Source organism: Harpia harpyja, chromosome 11 (genome assembly GCF_026419915.1).
Source record: "Harpia harpyja isolate bHarHar1 chromosome 11, bHarHar1 primary haplotype, whole genome shotgun sequence".
Lineage (NCBI taxonomy): Eukaryota > Metazoa > Chordata > Aves > Accipitriformes > Accipitridae > Harpia > Harpia harpyja.
In genome coordinates, this window is record NC_068950.1 from 8,062,219 (window position 1) to 8,076,652 (window position 14,434).

A 14,434-nucleotide genomic window follows, 5' to 3' on the forward strand; every position below is an offset into this window, starting at 1 on the left:
GACTTCTTGAGCGCAGAGGCTGTATCACAGCAGCAGAATCTAGACTGAGCACCCATTTGTTTTTTTCTCCTGTTGTTCTGGACACAGACTTCAAAGTCTGCAACAGGGATGCAAGTGAACTGGGTTCAAGGCTGCATTATATGTAAGCTGAAGCCTTATCTGCTTCCCAGTCAAAGCAGGTGCTCATTCCAGGAAGCACAAACTGCTGCCTGGCTTCCTTCAAATCCCTCCTCTGAATCCTACTGGTAACGTTGCCTTGCACCTGTGAAATTCAGCTTTTCTGAGTACATGTTTCAGTTTTACACCAGACCTTTCATTTGTCAGTGAAGCACTGTGCAGAGCAGATGATTCAGACCAAGCACTTGGCATTCCTGCCCAGACTCAGGCAAAGCAGGAGTTGCATTAAGAGTTCAATCTTTTGGAAGCTGCATGATTAAGCCCAATGCAGTCAAACACCTTTTTTAAAATTAAAAAGTTGTATCTTCATACAAGGAACCCCAACTACAATACGGACACTAAGCTTCCGTGTACCTCTCTAAGTATTTTATGCTTTTTTACAGAAAACAGGGCCAGGGGTGAGGGACATGACACAATATGGGGGACAAAACAGCAAAAGCCTGGAACAAGAGGTCTTGGCCTTAATACTGTGTAGTTTCTCCAAGTAACTCAACCAGCACAAAACAGAAAACAAACCTGTGAAGTCTGGTGTGCAGGACTGCAGCAACAGTCTGATTTTACTGGAGCCAGATGGACACCTAAAATCTTTTGCATAGATTTCAGCCATCCCTGGAGGTTAAGGCTAGAAGGCTGGATGACTTCATCACAAGTAACCAAGCGTGACAGAATAGCTCACATTCTTCTGAACAGTGTTTGCAGGGAGGTTCAGAAAACCAGGACTACGTATTAGTATTTGCTATGACTGGCTAAATTCAATTCATAATATAGACTCAAGACAATATACTAAGCATCACCTGGTAAGTCTACAGCTAGCATAAACTGGTGGTAGAAAACTAAACAGACCAAGTACCTAGAATTTCAGGGGCAATTAATTCTCCTACAACCAGATGTAACCAGAAAAAACACACTCGTTTGCTTTTACACCTCAATGCATGGGTTACAGCAAATGACAGTAGATGAAGGAGCTCCTTAGTACCATCTATTCATACAAGCAACTTATTCTGCAGGAAACAAACTAAGTGTACAATGGTGTCCCTACACAGATGCCCCATATTGCAGTCCTGCCTTGGCAAGAAGAGTATGCCTCAACCTGAAGGGTCCCAAAGTGCTTTAATAAGTTAGATGACTCATCACCTGCTACTGAAATGCAGCCACATCTTCTGTGGAGTGTACCATGTTACTGCATTCTACCACAGAGAATTAATCACAGGCGTTTCAAACCATTGGGAAATGAATCTCCAGAGTCACCAAGGAGCGAGGCTGGCTGGAACAGGAGGGTTCGTACTGCTGCTCAGAGCTGGGGAGGCAGATGTGAAATGATAGCTAGCAGCCAGATTTGTAGGCTTCATCACTAATTCAAAAAATCCAGGCTCTCGAAACCTAGTTGTCAGATTGCCTTTGACAGCAGTTGCAGCTTTACAACTGCTGACCACAAGACCACTTGATAAAGGAAACTCCCTACAAATTTTTTAGTCTAAAGTTCTTATTAAAAAACCCAGGGCTTAGAGAAGGTCTGTGTTCAGCTGTTAAAGGCCCCACTACTGGCTTTGTGTCCAGAGGCATTTTAATGAAGACATGATCTGCAGAAACATTCCTGCCCTACAAGCTGTCAAGACTGAACTGGTGTTAACAGCGCTGCTGTTCAAATACTAACCTTCATGTCTCGTTCAGCCTTCATCGCAGCCTGGGCCTGATTGCCTCTGGCTCCAGATACTGATCCACAAAGACCTCTGGCCACACGCCGTAAATGAGGGTGGCTCATAAGGCCTGTGGTCATCTGAGACGGCATCTGACTATGCAGTGCTACTGGCAGCCTCTGAACAGGCGCTGGGAAGGTGTTAGTATATGGGGCTCTTACCAATGGAGGGAGCAGGTTAGGCTGAGAGAGGATCTAAGTGGGGGAAAAACAACAAAAAGAGACATTTCGCAATTAGAAAATTGCCAACTAGACTGTAGGTTGGCATTATCTTAAGGGGCAAAAAGTTGCTGCTCTGCTGTCAAACTGATGTCAAGAAAATAGGCTTTTATGTTAAAAGATGCCATGCTTGAACTTCAGAAAAAAACAGCCCTGTAGTGCTGCTGTGCCTGAAAGTAGTACCGACAATTTAAACCCAGCATGTAATAAGGGAGAAGACCCATGCAAGGCAGCAGAGGAGTCACAGTAAAAGGCAGCCCTGGAAAGGCTAGGTAGTTTCTACTACTGGCAATCAAAAAATCAGATCTCAAGTCCTGCAGTCAAACACTCCAAATGCTAAAAGACAAATATCCTACATTTTTACAGAGGCTACATTTCCCTAGCAGCCTGGCTACAGTTGCTGTGCTCCCTGGAATGGCAGAAACAAATCAAACCCTTTGCCATCAGCCCTGCCTTGTATGGACTGTATGACCTCCAGAGATCCTTTCCAACCTGAACTGCTCCATCAATACTCCAGAGCTGCATCTCAGACAAACAACTGCAATTCTGCTTTGTCTTTAAACATTTAAAATATGCACTGGGACCCTTCTGAGACACAAAGCTTTTCCCCTTCCACAACCAAATGATCTGTTTTTGCAGGATGAGGTGCATTACAGCTGCATGGGGGAGCCATCAGAACAACAGGCTGTTCTACATCATTCACAACTTGCATTAAATCAAGTCTGCACAGAACTCTCAAAATTAAACAGACCACAAAATCTGCACCACTAGTTAGCAAGACCAGAGAGGGTTTTTTTTGGCTTTGATCTTGAAATCAGTTTTCTCACACCATTTCATTTTAAGGATTCCATTTTGTATCTCCCCATGATAAAGCCTGAGGAAACACAGCCAAGTTAGAGTCACCAGGTCATAGAGAGAAACAGATTTGTTTGTAGGAAGCCACCAATCACCTACCTGTGGTGCAAATTGTGCAGGAAACGGCTGTGTCATTCGCACAGCAGCAGCTGCTGACTGAAACTGCTTCTGGTAGACAATGCTGTTCATTTTATTGGACTGATTGTTAGGACTTGTAGAACTGGCCCTAAAGAAAAGAACACCAGTCAGAATCACACTGCTGTCATTCAGAGGATGTTTCTGCCTTTAGTTACAACTTAACAAGAAATTCAGCATTGGAGGGGGGAAAACAATCTCTCAGAGGAGCTGGTTTCAAATGCAAACAAACTCAGAACTTAAGAATACAAACAGAAACCATAATCAGAAATATTTAGGATATGGAAAGATTCCAGGGTAAAGTCTGCATGAAAGAGACCTTTCCCAAAAGTATTCATAACACAAATACTGATGTTAAAAGTGTGTTCCCCTTCCCATCCCTGCTATCTTATGTTCAGAACCACCCCTTTACACTGTTTGCTCTATTGTGTCAAGTTCAGAGCTTGTCACAACAGGCTTTAAGCATGTGCAGCAGAAGCTGCCATGTGCAGCTGCTTCCACTCTGACCTGTTGTCAAATGTTTCAAAATGCACTTGAACAGATTTCAAGTATGCACAGAAAACGCTCTCCCCCTGTTTTATCTGGCTAAGAACATGACCCTCTGTTAAAACTTTTAAGAGGTGTTGAATCACCATGAATTAAATGAAACCTGAAAGATTATCTGGGGGAAGGGCAACAAACAGCCCTCAGAAAAAGAAAAAAGAGCAAACAGCCTTCTTTAGGAAATGGAAGTCGATTTGCAGAGAGTTCTCATGCACAGTGTGTGGGTGATACACTTACTTAACATAAAATGAGCAGCGGGGCACCAGTGGCAAGGAAGCCAGTTAAACTCAAAACACATCAACATTTTATAAGCTGAAAGAACTCTGTTTAGTTTTCACTTTGAACTCTTGAGATCTATCGTGCTTTTGTCGATGTTCCCAGTACCTCTACACTTAAGAGCAAAAGCTTATGATAAGCCCTGTTTTGGTTGCTAGGAGAAAAGACATCTTGTGTAGAATCTCTGAGATATATACCATCGAGTCAATTGTCCTAAATGCTGACCAGCTTGCAAATTCAAGTTTCTTCTTCCTCATCCCTTCACTTTTTTCTTAGGTGAAGTATTAGAGGCACAACTTCAGCATTGTATGTAGGAGGTCAAACTCTCATTTCTGCTTCACTAGAAAAGCCTGAACACTGTCAGTCTGCTACAGTGAAAGCCACCAAATATAGTTACTATGCATGGGAGGGCAGCTTTCAAGAACAAAACTGTCATGAAGCAAAGTTCCATTTCCAAGTTCCTTCAGCCCACTAATAACTTCACCCACAAGCAGGCCTATAGGTTTACCATGAAGCATCTGCATATGAGCAAGATTCTGTTAATTCTGTCAATTAACCAAGCAAACCTGCAAACAGCTTACTAATTTCACTTGTGAGAAGCTTACAGATCTTGTACCAACTCTTAGTTCTCTAACAGAACTGTTGCCACCACTGAGGTGTAAGCCTTTAAGTGTTTTTAGTTTGAGCATCGCAGCTGAGAAACTGTCTTACGAGTTTTACCCCAAAGTACATCTTCCCTACCACTTCTGTGTTTTCCTGGTACAATCCCGGGTCATTTTTACAATACCTGTTCAGCTTCATTTAATTAAAAAAATATTTTAAACATTTTAATTCAGAGCTATATACTTCCAGCCAAGTATAGCAGATCTGATGATCTACTGGAATGCTGCTTTTAAGCTGAGATTAAGCACTGTATTTTACATTAGTAGCCCCTCACTCATACCTTTCAGAACTGGCTGCTCATGCATGACTAAGTACATTTTCTAGCTCTGATTTCAAGGAATTTTGAGCTTAAGAGAGATTTACCGGAAAGGACTGGATGTTGGAGTAGTACTTCTACCACTAACTGGTGGTGTTCCAGGTTTAACATCAATGCCACCTCCAAAGGCCTTCAGGTCCATTTCCGATATCTGAAAAACACAGCAATTGGCATGTTAGTTCTTATTCAAAGAAAAATTACATTTACTAAGTAACTGTTAGCTTACCTCACATTTTTCTCAATGAAAATAGGTCAGTTAAGTGGAAGTAAAAGTCAGATTGCAAAACAGCTTCTTAATAATTAGGACAACCCCAGCAGCCTAAGAACCTCTGTGTACAATTTTCCTGAGCTATTTGGCACTTCCAGCAATGGTACTGGATTTCTAACTTGATTTTCCTGCATAATGAAAGGGGATTCATGACTGATTTCACACATTTGGCCCTAAAAAAAAAAAGAAAATGTTTCAGGGTTGAAATTTCCTTCCCCATCTCAGGTACCACATGAAAATATTCAGACACAATCCTGAAAAATCCTGAAGTGAAAAGTGCCATAACATAATCCAGTTCTATAAAAAAACCAAAAGCACAGCAAAAACAGAGCTGTAATTCACACAAAAAATCTGCAGACTCTAAATGGAGCAACGAATCTTGCATGTTATTTTGCAGATACACTCAATAGAATAAATTAGTTTCTGAAACAGTATCTTTCCATACACAGCCATGAAGCATAACGGCAACAATAAATCAGTTAAAAGTGAGTGGCTGTTTTAAGTTGACTTTCTTCAGCAGGAACATGATGGAACCCTTAAAATGGGGCAGGAAAGTCACCTAAGGCCACCATCCCACTGTAGCTCTTCCTCATTTCTTGTTGAAATCAGTGATCATTTTCCAATGACAACTGTAGCAAGAAACACACTGCTGCTTGGAAGATGGGCTCATAAAAATTATAAAGGTGAAAACGTTTGGCCAGATCCTATGAAGGTAGAAAACTGCAAAACCCACCATACACTCTGGTGGGTGACAGGATGAAAACTTCATACAGGTGATGTGGAATTCTGGTTGGCATTACTGTCCAAGACACAGAATTAATGCCTGAGAGAGAATTTTCTTGTCACAGCTGTAAACCATTGGGACAGCAGGGTCATTTTATACTCAAAAGCACCCTAAAATCTAGGCTACAAGCTGTAAGGATTTCGGGTGCAGTTCCACTACTCCCTGCTCTGGGGAAAGACCTTGCTATACCTGACACAAAGCTTAGCTGTGTTCATGTCCAGTGTTATCACCCACTGCTCACCTGAAAGTATGCTGCAACTGCGTTGTGCTGCACACTATCCGAAAATCCCAGGTGCCTGTAAATCTGTGATTCCATCTAAGACAAGAGACCTTGTGATTGGAAGCCAGCTCCACACATCCTCATTAGCAATTACCACAGCAGCTCCAGATAAAGGAGAAGAGATAATTCCCTCCTAGGTATTCAAGTTTCTTGCACTGTTTTAGTACGATCTCCTTACTGGAGCTGTCACTCAAGGACAGTTTTCTTCAGCTGCAAGACCATCCTTTTTTACACATCAAAGGTTCTGCCTTGCATACAATGCTATGTTCTCAATACGCACCTTGCTGTGCTATTCAGAAAAGCAGACCCCCAGCAACATTAGTAGAGCTTAATTCCGGTTTAACGTCACAGCTGATAAGAGTCCATTGCAGCCCCTAAAACTCCAGTTTGTTGCACTGGAAAGATTTGATCCCTTGACGTTCACTCTTGGATTCAAGTTCCAGGATACAATGGAGCAGGTTTTAATGTCCTCACAAACGTACAAGGGATAACTTCCCTTCTCAACAGTTATCTACACAAAAACGCATAAATTTCTCTTTTGCAGTGTTTTTCACTGCAGCTACCTGACTGGAATTCTCCAGGACACTCATCAATCTGGAGAACAGGGCAGACTAGATCTACCCTGAACTGCAGGCATCCCCTATTTGACAGTACAACAGATATATGGCAGAATAGATTCATACAGCAGAAGGAGGCATTACAAATGTGGCCGGTGCAGTGGGTGGTTTGGAAGCATGTGAGTGAAATCTTAGAACTTGTTCCTGGTCTCATACTGGAGCAAAATGACAAACACATGCATGACCACAATCAGAAACCAGGCCTGACAGTGTATTGTTGTTTGCCTGCTGCTCAAACAATGTCTCTGTACTGATTTCTAAGTGGCTTCTACATGAAATACCCTACTAATCCATGACTAATCTTTACTGGCTTTTCTATCTTCCCCTCCCTGCCTTTTAAGGTCAAGGCAGCTTTTTAGATGCAAGAGTCAACACAGGTTGCCATGCTGGTTCTATAAAACAGCATACAGCTGTGCTTTGTATTAGTTTTTGTACAGTGGATTTACCGATATTGTTACCTTTCCAGTTGCAGCAATCATGCTGTGTTGAGTTCCTGCTGGGATTAATCCTCTGAAAGGCTGCGTTACTTGTGCAGGTCTGCTTAGATTTTGAGCCTGCGCTTGTGGTGGTGTGTGCTGTAGTGGTGGTTGTAAAGACTGGGGTAGGGCAATAAGTGGCTGTGCTGTGGATCCAAAGTTGGGCAAAGAAATTTGTGATCCTGGCAAAGGTACTGTCACCTGGAAAAAAATACAAATTCACCAGTAACATATACACAAGGGCCATTATTTAACTTTCTTTACTAGCTCTATGATTTCAGCTACTTTCAAAGTAAATGGCTTAATGAGTTCACACATTTACCCAGAGAGCTGCAAGCAAATAACTGAATTTATTGTTTAGCCTGCCTTTATAATCAGTTCTAATGGCATTTGGGTCTTTGCTTTTAAGAAACAAGGTTGCATGCTAGTTACTAACTCCAACATCATTCAACACAATTTCATTGTATGAAGAAGTAAATTTAATTCAACTCAGACACTAAAACTAGAATGTAATAGCCATTTTTTTTTTAAATTAAAAAAATTATTTTTTTTTTAAACTCCAAATGATTTTAGTCATCATAAGGACACTGCTTGGGATGAAAACTAGAGTTTATTTTCTGGGAGTCCTGACAGCTAGCATTTCTGAGCTTAAAAAACGCCCCCCAAAAACAGACCACCATGGCTTGTCCCTTGTTTGGAGCAACAGGGAGTGCTGCGGGCTGAAACCATCACAGGATGGTAGTGATAAATGTGAAAATACCACAGTAGTGACCTGACCAGCAGGAGCTGCTGCATTTCCTAGTCTGACCATCAATCCACAACCTGCAAAATTATATTCTGAATGTGACTAGAAGAATGATATATTCTCCAGATGTGAAAGACTTACGAAGGTTCTGCTCTGAAGGATAACATAGATTAAAAGTATAGAGGCAGCCCAGCATGAACACATTAAAAACACTAACCCTTCGAAAAAGGTCCTTAAAACTTTATGCTAGATTTTCAATAGACGAGATTCAATTTAAGACTCTTCTAGATACCTGTCCTGGCAACTTTTCATGTGTATGAACTAGTCTATTATCATGAACCAGCCCATCATAAGCTTTTTTCCTTTTTTTTTTTTTTTTTAAAAGCCATTTAAAAAAAGAAAAAATTTAATGAGAAGATGAAAACCACTGAACAGCATCCTGTAAATATGACAGAATGCTTGCACATAGCAAGTTAACAGATCTTTCATGAAAGAATTCAAAAAACTTAAAATCGCTGGAGTTACTTTACAAACCTCCTGACATAGGTTACTGGTTACTGACTTGGTTGTCCTGTTTGCCTGTATGATAATCTATCTGCTGACTTCTCATTTGTTTTCTATATATTTGATACCATTGACATATGTAGCAGCTCTGAGGTTTCCCCTCAATGAGACCTGGTGTTAAGAGTTAGGCTGCACTAAGCACCTGGAGTTTGTCTGTCTCTCCACCATCACTGATACCTGTCCCCATAAAGGCAGCATATGCTGCAATCAATTAGCAACATCACTGTGCCAACTAAATCTTTGCCTGTCACTGGAAAATGAACTATTTAAGAGAAGGATGCCAGAGAGAAATGATCAGCATGAATTTGTAGGCCATCCAACTTCTCAGCAATGCAGTTTTTCAGTGCTGCTGCAATAGCTCTCCTGTGCCATCAATTTTCAATTCTTGCCTTCTAGAAGAATTAAAGATTGTCTCAGCCCCCACCTCCACGCCCACCCCACAAAAAACAAGAACAACATGCTTTTAAGAAGAATACAATTTAGGAAATTTACCATGCCATAGTTTACCTGCTGGAGAGCACTGGGAGACTGTGCAGTGTTGTAGAAATTACTCTGGCCAGGCTGTTGAACTTGCCCAGAGTACAGATTTGAAGCCTGGGTGAGCGTAGCTCTGGCCTAGGAAGAGTGAAGACACCATGACACTAAAAATACTTAGGAGAGCAGTTCAGAGATGGCATGGAACATTATTCTGTATTTCAACCAGTACAGTACAAACCACAACACAGGAACCTGACAACCTGAAGGTTTCAGCTTGTGATAAAGCTCTCATTTGCAAGTGGCAGAATAGCCCTTTATCACCTACCACAACACAAATTAAATCTGAAGCTCCAGTTAGTGATAGAAGTGCAAGGAGCCCTGTAGTTTGGGGAACAATGCTCAATTCAGAGATTATACTAATGTACCTTCATGAAATCAAAAGAATATTCTCTTCCAAGAGTCGTAAGTTTCCTGCCACCTTGACAATCATGCAATTATCACAGAGGTGGGCTTTTACCCTAAGCTAAGCAATACTTGATTTATTATTGCATTATCTGTATCAAACCATTGCAGAAGTTTTGCATTTTGGAGCATTTCCTACCTGGAGAATGTGTGTATCAATAAGCTGAGAGCCTCCCAGTCCTGAAGCTTGACTGAGCTGATGTTCATATAAGATAGGAATAGGTTGTGTATTAGAAGTCTGTTGAAATGCCAGGCTTGACTGTGCCTTAGCAAGCTCCTGGTGTTGCACTGCTGGGAAGTTGTGTAAGGCTGTACCAGACAGAACTACTGGTGATGGCTGAGACAAACCACTTTGCATAAAAGCTTGCTGGGATCTGCAAGAGATCAAAGCATTATACATAAAAATGCAGACAGAGCTCAAAAGTAAGCCACCACCAAAAATTAAGAACATAGGTTATATTCTTTAAACGGAATTAGAATGCTTAGCTCTATTGAACAGATTTTCACCCGGGAAAGGCAGATTTTTCTATTTACTCTGCACACAACAAAATAATAGATGCCACTAAAGACCACAGGAAAAAACGACTAGGCTTTTAACTGAAATCTTAAAGTACACTTAGCTATTTAGATGTGCGTGCTAAAATAGTTTTTGCATAACTTAACTGTAACATACAGAAGCTACCAGTTCTTAGTTCCTGTGCTGTAAGGTAGGACAGTGGGGAAGCATCGCATGTGAGCAGTTCCACTTAGTCATAAACTGCTTTGTTCTCTTAACTTCACAGATCTCCATAGTCCAACTTTTAACACTTACAGGTTAAATTACTGGATGCTGACAACTGTAGCTTCCAAATGAACGTTTTGGCTTCAAAATAGTAACACAGAGAGATACCACAGCCTTTAATTTTAACTACATATTCAATTCCCTTGTCACCAGCATAGGGAAGTTGCAGTTTGTTTAAAAAACAAAGACTAAAACCAGTAGAGCAAAGCATCACAGACAGGTTGTTTTAGTCCATCAGAAGTATTTATCCAAACATTTCCATCAAGAGCCTGCCAAACAGCCACCTTCAGATTGGAGAATCAGAGTTTTTAAATAAATGCCCCTCTCGAAGCTCTTCAGCTCAGAGGAGAGTGTTTTTGATGTAGAAACACTTTTCCCTTTATCACTTGGTAGATATGTACCAGCATAGCACCGGCCCTGTTAATCTGTTAGCATAGTGGCCATGTGCTTGCCTGACAGAACACCCAGGTTAACTTTGTTCTGTACCTTTCCTTAACTGCAAAACATTCTTCCAGTTGCGCTCTAAGCACTAGATAAACTTTTTCAGAATGTATGCAGAGGACCGTCTTCAATGTAGCCAAAAACATTTTCACAAGCTTTTTTTTTGTTGTTGTTGTTGTTAAACCAGTAACCTGTACATCTCAAAGCATATCCTCCTCTGCACCTTTAAAGATGTGGGAAAAGTATTCATACTCTCATATATAGCACAACCCAAAACTCCATTAATACTGGGTTTGTGCATGACCAGATCAGCCAGAAACATTTATTTAATCTGGACTGCATGCCAGACTGATTGCGTTTCTGCAGCTAGCCAACTGTTTGCAACAATTTTTGTCAGCTGTGGCAGGACAAGCAATATTTGGTCCAACAAAGTCAGCCAAGCACAAAGTCAGGATACACATGTAGTAAATTAAACCTTCTGTGGCTTCACCCTTCTGCATTGCAACAAGCGGGTTTATCTACAGCACATGCAAAACCCTGTAATTAAATTCCAGAGAAACTTTCTCAAAGTGAAACTAACAATTTGTCAGAATTATACCACCATGAGTCAGCTTTGATAAGAGCTGTAAGGAAGCTTTGGAAAGGCTTACAGTGGAAATTTGTCTGGCTATCAGTGCTATTTGAGACATACTGGTCTTCCTATTATCTTTCGTAGCAAACAGAAAACATTTATTTTAAAACATATCCTGCTATCCCCTACACATTGAAATTAAGTTTCTACCACCTATGGGGTTCAATCTAGGATTTCAAAGTGTTTCAAGACTCCAGTGTTGGTTTGATTACAAAATAACAAACACAAATTACTGAATTAAAGGAACAGACTCCTCTTTTTCTGTTCTCTTAGTATGAAAGACTGATGTTTTCAGCTTTTTAGCCTGGTTTCCTAAAGATACAAATATCATGCATAGTTTTTGAACCCATGATTTCACAACTACATCTGCACACACTGACTAGCCAGACAGTCCACATACAGAGTGCTCAGCCAGACAAAAGAGATTTTGGGGAAGACAGGAAGATGAGGCAGCTATTGAGCACAGAACAAATGTCTGCAGAGAAGCAAGTTTTATAAATTCTGCCACTCAAAAACCAAATAAATTTGCATATGCTACCCACCTATAAGGTTGTAAGGAAGAGTTGAACAACTCTTGGGCTTGTGAAACAGCTGGTGCTGCTCCTAAACTCAGCTGAGCTTGATGCTGTCCTTGCAAAGGTGCATAGATGGGGATGGGGATCTGCTGAACTGACGCAGGCTGCATAAAAAAAGAAACCATTAAATATCCAAGGACAAAAGTCATATAGAAAAGCAACAGTTCCCAAGGCTGCATGCAGAGGTGCTATTGCTCCCATTCAGAAAATTACTTTCTAGTTGAATTTTACACTTTTCATTGCAAAGAACCATCAGAAACTGAATCATTTAGATTTGTGTACAAAACAACTGCACAAGATTGCATACAACTTTGTACTACAAAAGTTGAATAAGCCTGCACTAAAATGGCCACATAAACACCTCCCGTGAATATGTACTTTTACATAAAGTATATTTGTGAATGAAAGCTTATTCTCTCAACTTTCATGACAAATGCTTTCACTCTTAGGAACAGTAGAGATCAAACACTGCCTGCATGCACCAGAATGAAATGGCAAGGGCAGGCATGACCTCATTTTTGCAGTCTTTAATCCCACTCTCCCCTGCCCCCATTAACCCATTAGTAGAGCTTTAAAGGCAATAGGGACAGGGAGGGGAAAAAAAAGGAAAAAAGAAATCCCCAAATACCTGAGAAAGCCCTGGTTGAAAGCCTTGCTGTTGGGCCAGAGAAGGTGGTGCCAAACGTGCATGTTGGGTATTGAATAGATGACTTGTATCCATATAAAATGCTGGGATTTGAGCTGCAGTACCTCAGAAAGAGCAATACAATTAGTACCTGATTCCAAACATCTCCCTGCTAGAAAGGTTTTCATCAAGAGTGAGAGATGCAGCCACTGTCAGTACTTCTCAGTGTGACAGCTACCAGAGAGGCCGGAAGAAGAAACAGAACTGAAGAGCTAGGTGCCTAACCAGCTTTGGTATCCTTTCCAATTCACCCCCAGAATCTATCAGTCTTGCATATGCATCTTCAGTCCCATGCAATTCTTGGGGGATGAGCAACAGATTCTGGCCAAAAGAAGCATTTGGGTGAAGGAAGGGGAAGAACATGCTATACTGTCATGTAATTTAGGTTAACTATATGTAGGGTTTTCTTTAAAGAAAAATGCCATCATTCTAAACTATTGTAGCACTTTAAGAAAGAAGTCAAGACTAAGTCATTCTTGGTCTTAAATAGTGATTTAAAATTCTGCAATAGAAAAATGGTACATCAAGAGATTCAAACTTACTTTCCTCAACAAGCTAACAACACAGCATTATCTCTATACTTACTGAAAGAAACTTGCATATTTAGGGTAAGACACGATTAGTGAATATTTGCTTACAGAATGCTCTCTATCATTCTGTCTTTACTGCAGATAAAACCAGAACTGAATTTAACTCTCCAGCTTCAAAACTCCAAAAAAGCAGACATGTGGCTTCTCAGCCACAAACACTATTACCTGCTGCAGACTGAGACACATAGACCTGGGGACTTTGCTGTTGCTGGGCAATGAGGGATGGCATGCAGCTCAGCTGGGAAAAGTGACTGGCAGAAGCTAGGCTGCTTGTCTGCAACTGCTGTGGTTTCACTTTACATATATTGGGAGGGTCTGAGGTGCTTGCAGTCTTTGTACTTAGTGAAGAGGTTGTGTATGTTCCAGCTCCTAGGAGGAGAGAAGCAAGTGATACATCATAAAACAGCTAAAGATATTTCAAAGCCTCATCTTTCAGTGGTCAAAGTTTTGGGACAGCTATGCAAGCACAGCCACAACTGGTAAAGAACACTGAAACCTAATGCAGCTGTTTCCATCAACATAAGAGGGACAGGGAGGCCAATTCTGTTAAGTTCATTATAGGAAGTGCTGCAACCATAAAACATCTCCCTTCTCAAGTACAGGAGCATATAAAAATACTGAAGTAGACATCTTGGTTAGTTATGCAGCAAAATATTGCAACGTATAGTGGTTGTGCCTCTCCTGGTTGAGAGCTGGGAGCCGGGCTCCAAAGGTCTTTTTCAAGCACTTCAGCTGAGATTTGGGCATACATTCTTTAAAAGGTGTGAAGATTTAACCAGATATAGTATCTTTTGTTTGCTGCAAAGAACCAAGGTGGAAACCAGCACTGTTTGTGAAGAGCAGCTGGACATTTGCTCTGCCTAGGGTGAAGGGGTTTTGGTATGAGCTGTCAAAGCTTTGACACCAAAAGCAAGAGCACAAATAAAAGTAAGACTGCAATTAGCTGGAATCAGAACTACCATCTGCTCCAAAATCTACTTGCTTGCCTTCATTCAGCTGAACAAAATGAAACCAGTAAGGCAGCCAACATGAGAAGTTTACTTCCTCTTTCAAGTCCATGTAACTGGCACAGGCAGAGAGATGTCATCTTAATATTCTCTTCAGCTAACTGAAGTGAAACAGGTGAAGTATCTCCTTGTTAATTAAAAGATGTTTGGGAAGCTGCTGTTCAGATCCGA

The 14,434-nt window shown here is 41.0% G+C and overlaps 1 protein-coding gene across 14 annotated transcripts in view; it reads right to left on the reverse strand.

The window, feature by feature from the left end:
• The window catches only part of PRRC2C (proline rich coiled-coil 2C), a 79,638-nt gene that overhangs the window by 2,344 nt on the left and 62,860 nt on the right, over positions 1 to 14,434 (reverse strand). For 5 of the 14 annotated variants that reach the window (XM_052802486.1, XM_052802495.1, XM_052802492.1 and 2 more), the window contains 10 exons: positions 13,422 to 13,625; positions 12,610 to 12,731; positions 11,949 to 12,085; positions 9,693 to 9,927; positions 9,107 to 9,229; positions 7,288 to 7,506; positions 6,174 to 6,248; positions 4,928 to 5,031; positions 3,047 to 3,173; positions 1,832 to 2,068 (listed from right to left, as the gene is read on the reverse strand). In XM_052802486.1, the coding sequence (XP_052658446.1) occupies positions 1,832 to 2,068; positions 3,047 to 3,173; positions 4,928 to 5,031; positions 6,174 to 6,248; positions 7,288 to 7,506; positions 9,107 to 9,229; positions 9,693 to 9,927; positions 11,949 to 12,085; positions 12,610 to 12,731; positions 13,422 to 13,625 (1,583 nt within the window). The remainder of the gene's footprint in view (positions 1 to 1,831; positions 2,069 to 3,046; positions 3,174 to 4,927; positions 5,032 to 6,173; positions 6,249 to 7,287; positions 7,507 to 9,106; positions 9,230 to 9,692; positions 9,928 to 11,948; positions 12,086 to 12,609; positions 12,732 to 13,421; positions 13,626 to 14,434) is intronic. The other 9 variants (XM_052802499.1, XM_052802498.1, XM_052802487.1 and 6 more) reach the window with 8 other exon arrangements.